This window comes from Lactuca virosa, unplaced genomic scaffold, assembly GCF_052849685.1.
Source record: "Lactuca virosa cultivar CGN04683 unplaced genomic scaffold, Lactuca_virosa_CGN04683_v6 scaffold_38, whole genome shotgun sequence".
Classification (NCBI taxonomy): domain Eukaryota; kingdom Viridiplantae; phylum Streptophyta; class Magnoliopsida; order Asterales; family Asteraceae; genus Lactuca; species Lactuca virosa.
The window spans coordinates 1-7974 of NW_027630001.1; the positions used below are offsets into that span (position 1 = coordinate 1).

At 36.9% G+C, this 7974-nt stretch overlaps 1 protein-coding gene across 1 annotated transcript; it reads left to right on the forward strand.

The window, feature by feature from the left end:
* The first annotated feature begins 5335 nt into the window (after positions 1 to 5335).
* On the forward strand, positions 5336 to 6667 carry LOC145142761 (F-box protein At3g07870-like). The gene is made up of 3 exons (XM_079074792.1): positions 5336 to 5663; positions 5770 to 6437; positions 6641 to 6667. The coding sequence occupies exons 1-3, from the start codon at positions 5336 to 5338 to the stop codon at positions 6665 to 6667; spliced, it is 1023 nt and encodes a 340-aa protein (XP_078930918.1).
* The last annotated feature ends 1307 nt before the right edge of the window (positions 6668 to 7974 follow it).

Here is a 7974-nt window from a genome sequence, read left to right on the forward strand (position 1 = left end):
TTAGGGCTATTTTGAGCTGTAGCCAGAGTTTTGGTCACTGTTATTTGTAAATGTGACCGGTAGAGTTGGTTTCGGAGCAGCATGTGGTTTCAACTTATTATTCGTCTGTAAGGTGAGTTTTCTCATTGTATCTATGGGTCGAAGGCACCAATATCGGACCATTACTGTGTTATATAGGATGATAGTTGTTATGTGACATATATGTGTTTGCATGTTCGGGTTGAAATAACTAGGGGTGAGCAAACCCAAACCAAGAAACCGAGAAACCGACAAAAACCGACGAAACCGAAACCGAAAAAACCGAAACTGAATCAAAACCGACGGTGTGGGTTTTAAATTTGTAAAAACCGACTTTTCGGGTTCGGTTTCGGTTTTGCCCCCAGAAACCGACCCAACAACCCGAGAAACCGACCCCTCTTTAAAACCGAGAAACCGACGCAGTAAACTCGCAAACCTGATGCTTTTTACTGATTATTTTATGTTTATATATATATATATATATATATATATATATATATATATATATATATATATATATATATATATATATATATGTATATTAAAAAAATAAAAATAAATAAAAGAAGCCTAGGTCATTGACTCCCGTTTTCGTTTTGCCCTACTCGCCCTCGGTACTCACAGTCTCGCATTCCCCATCGGCGCATCCCACTGAACTGAAGACGAGTAGACGACTGAAGAGTGAAGCGAGGGTCCTCCATCCTCCGACGCTTAGCCGCTCGCACACATCCGAGGCTCCGACGGAACCCCAAACTTCCGGCGCCACCAAATACGGTTCGTTCCTCAGATTTCGTTTTTTTTTTCTTATTTCCCTTGATGTGCTTATGTTCTGAAATCTGAATGTTGTGTTCATGTAGAATCACTAGAATGTGTCAACGTGTCTCTGATTTCGTTTTTTTTTCTGATTTCTGTTCTTTTTTGTCGATTTGGCAATTTGCGGAAGTGAGGTTGATGATGGTGAGGTGACTACGAGAAAAAGAAGAAGAAATGAGAAAGTTGTGGGGACTCCCGATGCCGACGATTGGGAGGTTGCTAGGTATATTTTATCTATCTATCTATCTATATATGTACATATATGTGACATCAAATATATTTTTTAAGGAACTTGTGACAATGCAAGCAAGCATAACTAGAATGTGTGCAAGCACAGACGAGAAAAAGAAAAGGATGGCAAAGTCGATGAAAGAAAAGTACGACAAATATTGGGACAACATTGAGAACATGAACTTCATGCTTCATGTTGCTGTCGTTTTAGATCCCCGCAACAAGATGTGTTATTTGGAGTATTGCTTGGAGTTGATTTATGGTAAGAATTCTACCAAAACAAAAACAATTCTAGAGCATGTCAACAAAACACTAGAAGACTTGTTTCAAAACTTCAAGAACAAGACGGAGAGAGAAAGATGTGAAAAGACAAGGAGTGCATCGTCTTCTACACCTAGTTATTTTGATTTTGGGCATGGTGTTGATATGGAAGACGATTTTGAAAGGTTTATGGAACAACATGGCCATGGGGTTAATAAAACAGAGCTTGAGATTTATTTATCAGATGGGATGGAAAAGCGAGCGGAGGATTTCCAGATTTTGGGGTGGTGGAAATCTAATTCAACAAAGTTTCCTGTACTTTCTGAGGTGGCGAAACTTGTTTTAGGAATGCCAATCTCTACAGTTGCATCAGAGTCCGCATTCAGTACTGGCGGGAGGGTGATTGATGAAAGTAGAAGCTCCCTTACACATGTGACTGCCGAAGCTTTAATTTGCGCACAAGATTGGATACGGGACACCCCAATTGATATCCAGTTTAAAAATATGACGACTTTATATATGGAAGAGACGCGAGAGAAGTTGGTGCCAATAGAAACCGGTAAATATTTTACTATTTTTTACATAATTATAAGTTTGTAATTATATATGTTTATAATTAACTAATTACATACTATTGTTTTGTACGTTTGTGTTTGTAGAGGAATTGGGGTGTGGTCAAGGGAGTTGCATGGATGAGGATTTTACTTAAATTTTAAAGGTTTATAACTCAATTATTATAATTTTATACTTTTACACAAGTTTATTACTCAATAATCATTGATCAATACTAATGTTTTTTGGTTTGTAGATGAATGGGGAATTGGTGAAGAGATTTACATGGATGTGGATTGAAGATTTTTGTTTGCGTGTTTTGGACTTTTGGTTGTAATCGACTATTTGACTATTCCAGACTTTATGTTTTAGTTTGATTGTGTGTTTGGTTGTAATCGTCTAATCGACAATTTCGGACTTTGTGTTTTAGTTTGATTGTGTGTTTGGTTGTAATAGACAATTTGGTTGTAAAACTCATGTTTTTTGAAGTATTTAACTTCAATTAGGTGTTTTTTGAATTATTTAACTAATTGTTACATTTCTGGAAAATGGGTTTAAACCCAGAAACCGTAAGTGTATGGGTTGAACCCAAGAAACCGAGAAACCGCCCAAACCGATATCAGAAACCGAGAAACCGAACCGACCAGAAACCGACCCTATTGGGTTCTGAAAACCAGAAACCGATCATTTACGGGTTGGGTTGGGTTGGGGTCCAAAACCGACCCAAACCGACCCATGCACAGCCCTAGAAATAACCCCAGGGTGGGGCGTACTATAGCATGTTCGGGTTGAAATAGACCCCAGGATGGGGCCCACTATTGTATGATTGGGTTGAAATATACCCCAGGGCGGGGCCCATATTTGTTGATCGGGTTGAAATATAGCCTAGGGCGAGGCCCCAGGGCCGGGACCATATATGTGTATTGGGTTGGAACACACCCTAGGGTTAAGCCCAATTGTATGATTTGTATGTGGTACTTTGGGGAACTCACTAAGCTTTGTGCTTACAGTTTATGTTTATGGTTTCAGGTACTTCTGGTTCGAAAGGGAAGGACCCGACGTGATGACACAACATCCTCCCATTATGTTTTCCGCATTTTTAATAATTGTACTCATATTTTGGATATTATATTCGGTGATGGTTTTGAAACAATTTAATGAATGAAATTGATAGTCTTTCAATGAGAAATTTTATCACGATTTTTTGGTTGTTACGGTAGCGTTGTGGTGGCTGATGAGAAATGATATGAAGACAATGTTGTGGTACTACGAGGTTGAAATGAAGCAACATTGGTGGTCAACTTGAGTGATGGTGGTGGTTCATACGACATTGTCTTTAGGTAATGTTTGGAATGACATAGATGGTGATAAATTCGATAGTTTTGGCAACTTTGTCTTTTGGCAGCGTTGGGTTGTGGAAGTGATAGATAAATAGATGTGGCGTTTGGGTGATTTTGGGTGATTGCGACAGTGTTGGGTGGTGACAATAGGTGGTTGCGGTGACAATGTGTGGTAGTTGTAAGTGGTTGTGGTGACAATGTGTGGTAGCACATGTGGAAAGATGAGAGACATAATGAAAGGAATGTATGAGAAATCTAACCAATAGACTAAGAAACAAAAATTAATAAAAAATAAAACTATAGGTAAAATAGTAATTTTAGATCAATTATGAAACATAATATAACTACATTAACTAACAACATAAGAAATTGAAACCATAAAAATCATCTACATAACAAAAAACATAATAAAAAAATAAAAGACTTATCATATTATCTTTTGTAAATTATAAATAAAGAAATTATGTATTTTCTATAATTTAATGAATACTAAATAAATGTTTAAAAATATAAAAAACAAGCTACATAAACAAAAAGAAAAAAATCATTATTATTTAGACAGAAATAACAAACAAAATATTCTTCAAAAAAGAAATTAAGGGTGAGAAAAACCGAACCCAGAAACCGAAAAACCGAAAAAGCCAAAACCGAAGTAAAAACCGATGGTTTGAGTTTGAATTTTTAAAAACCGAAATAATGGGTCCGATTTCGGTTTTAGAATATGCAAAAACCGATAAAAAACGACCGAACCGAATTTATTAAAAATATATATTTTCTAAAGAGATTCCATAGATATATAGATACTTTGTATAGCTAAATCGCAAAGACATGGTAGCTGAATTGGTTCAATGCGTTGCCAGACAACCTTGAGCTACTTATAAGCAATGATTTTGTTCCACGCATTAAGGGAGTGTTTCACTTAGTTTTTTAGGGTGCAAAAGTCCTTTTTTTGAAAAGTTACAAAAAGTCAGGTTTTCCTGACTTTTCCAAAAAGTTCATTTTTACTTGTATCCAAATCCAAAAGTAGCTTTTAAGATGCATTTGCCAAACATCTTTTACCTTCTATTTTTTCCTAAAATGACTTTTGGCCTCTAAAAAGCTAAGTCAAACACCCCCTAAAGTTTACTAGTTTGTTCAATTCATCCCACATCGGTGGTGGGATGAAACCTTCTCCCATCTCAAATCCTATATTAACATTGTATCTTCTTCCTTCCTTTTCATTATATAGTTGGAGTTGTCCAACGTCGGTGGTGGTATAAATCTATGTCGACTCAAGCCTTCTATATAAGACTACTACTACTCTTGAGAATTAGTTAGTCCCAACCTAACTCTTTATTAATTGGTGGCTGAGTTGCTAAGTTTAAGATTTATGGGTTTAAAACCGACCAATCCGAAACCGAACCGGAGAAAACCCGAAAACTAAGAAACCGAACACAACTGTTTTGGGTTGTGTTGGGTTTTAGTTTTCTGAATACTGATAAATTGGTTTTGGTTCGATTTTAGATCAAAACTGCCTCATGACTCAAACTGACCAATGCTCACCACTAAAAGAAATATATTTATAAAATTAAAATGTGTTGGATCTATCATCCTATCCAAGAAATAGTAAACCAAATTACCTAACTACAATTTTGTCAAAATTTAACATTAAATTTTTATCAAATGAAAAAGGTATCCCGCCCCCAATTTTTATTTTTGAGCGCCCCCTCCCCTCTTTTAAAGTCCCGCCCATCGTATCTCTGAAACAAAACTGAGGAGTCCTGCCGCTTCTTTTGCAGTCTCACGGTTTCGATTTCGATCTTGGTGAGTGGTCTCTCTTTATCAGTTTTTTTTCTCGAGTCTCGCCTCCTGATCTCTCTTGAAAATATTTTTAAGTAATACTCGTTTTAGATGATGATGATGATTATTTATCAGTAGGAAAGTTATATTGTTAATTGAGATTCTATTTGCTACTTATTGATTGTCAACCATTTTTTGATTTGTAATGTTTTTTTTTTAAAGTAATTTGTTTTACGGACAGTTTTTGGTTAGTAGCATTCTGCTACCAGTATCATTTTTGTTAGGGTTTCTTAATTTGTGAATTAGGAATTCTAATTAGGGTTTGTTAACAGGTCATATCAATGGAAGACTTACCAGTACCTGTCATGTCCGACATTCTGTCAAGACTTCCTGTGAAGACAATCATCCAATGCAAGTGTGTATGCAAGAAGTGGCTGGATCTCGTTTCCGACTCTTACTTTGCCAATCTTCACCTCTCAAGATCACCTGCAAGCCTTATGATTCATCATAGTTCTGAAATTAACGAGAGAGCAGGTATTTTGAAGTGGGTGGAGCTTGAAAACAAAGTCAATCACCACAATTTACAGCATGACCCTGCCATGAGTCTTGACCTTAATCTTGCACCCATTTTCCAAGACGCTCAAATACTTGTTGTGGGCTCGGTCAATGGTTTGCTCTGCCTGTGGAATGGACTTAACTCTGATAACTATTTCATATGCAATCCAGTGATGGAGGGAATATATGATCCTCCCCACACAACATTACCATAAACAAGGTTATGGGGGAATCGAGCATGGTTTTGGAGTCTGTTCAAGGACACGAGAATACAAAGTGATACGGATCTTCCAAGGGACTACATCCACATCTCGGATCAGAGAAGCTGAAGTTTACACCCTTGGCATGGGTAAATGGAGAAGTCTTGGTCATGTCCCTTACACGATTGGAGGTTTCTTTGGGCTATTTTTCAATGGCCATGTTCATTGGTCTGTGTTTGGCAAAGATTCCCCTGAAAAACTTTTTGCTTTTGATTTGGATAACGAGACATTTAAGTTGTTCCCATCTCCTCCTGTTGAAACTATACAAGGAAGTCACCATTTCCTAAGTTTGGCAGTTCTTAAAGGTTGTTTATGTCAATCTGATACCTTTGAGTCTCAATTCACGCTGTGGGTGATGAGGGAATATGGGATCAAGGAATCTTGGCATAGAGAGGTGATGATCAAGGAAGGTGTTAGCCCTGCTTTAGATTGGTTGATGTGGGAACCTGTGTGTCTGATTGAACGTTTAAATGATGGAACAATTTTGATGGTTTATTATGAAGACAAATTGTTGGCGTGTTCTTTTGAGAAGGGAACAATTGCAAACTCGGATTTTTTTGACCCATGTTTCACTGGAATCGCTTATCGTCCAAGCTTCCTTAAGCTCCGGAACTTCAAATCAGAGAGAGTTCATGTGTTTTAAAGGTCAATAAGATCATACCAAAAACACCCACTATCGTTTTGTTAAGAAACAATTATTTTAAGTTTAAAATGTTACTATTGCATTTAAATTTACTCTGGTGACCTTCTACATGTTTTTAAGTGGACATTAAATTAAAGCATTAACCCTTTTTTTTTTTTTTTTTTTTTTTTTTTTTTTTTTGAGTAAAGTGCAAAGGTCTTTGCAAAGAACTGTGAATCATATCCAAAATATTTTCAATTTGCATGAAAGGTTTATAATATGAATTTTTTTTATGGTGAAAATATTGATTTATCCTTTTTCTTTTTACATTTTTTAACATTATCTTATTATTTGAATAAATAAAAAATAAAGTATGGCCTCTCTCTCTCTCTCTCTCTCTCTCTCATGGTCATCATTCATTCTTTTTCTTCTTAAACCAACAAGTAACCCACAAAGAACACAATCCTAATCTATATAGTTGTCCACTGTCATAAACCTACTCTCCACCGCATCTCTCATCGTGAACCCATAAAGATGAAGAACAACCGAGATCCAACACATGAGCGCCATCGGAGATCCATCGCACACCCCGTCTATCTATGACGTATGCTTAAAAATGTTGAATTATATGAGATGTATTTGAAAAATATCAAGTTATATAAAATGTGTTTTAAAAAATCACTCTATACGAGGGGATTTTATATAACTTACGATAGATAAGGTTAGAGTAGTGTAACAACGTAAATTTCCAAAATAATTTTTCGTTTTTAAAACATAATTTCATACATCAAAACCCAGTGTAACATATGTCATCCAAATAAAACAATCCCAAGATCTCAATACATAAAACTCCATCAGTGTGTACAAATCATGTCGGCGCCTTCCTGCGATCCTCGCTGGTACCTGAAACACATATCACATAAACGGTAAGCATAAATGTTTAGTGAGTTCTCCAAAATACCATGCACATACAACTAGCCACTCGAGGCTATAACTCTACTAGACCTTCCGGTAAATGTGTCTCAGGGGCCTTCCGGTCCCATTCTTGGAGTAGACCTTCCGGTCCTACTCCATCGACCTTCCGATCCTACTCTGTCGACCTTCCGGTCCATACCATGTTGACCTTCCGGTCCATACCATGTTGACCTTCCGGTCCATATCACACTGACCTTCCGGTCCATACCATGCTACTCATAACATACATAACATATACATATCACATAGGAACATATATCATGTACTCGTCCTAGCACATAAGACCTTCCGGTCACACATTTCATAACTCATAAACATAAGACCTTCCGGTCACTCATAGTTACCATTCCAGGTAAAGTATAGTGAGAAGACTCACCTCGTACGATGTCAGATAATCTCTCTTGCTCGATAACCCGATCTAGCTTCCTCCTATCAACATAATAACATCTCTAATCAATACTTACTCTTGTCCTTATTCCTAAAGAATGGGTAGAAGACCATTCTACCCCTCCCTGTCCTTTCTTGAACCAGTTTGACCAAAACCCTAAAAGTCAACCCCAGTCAACGG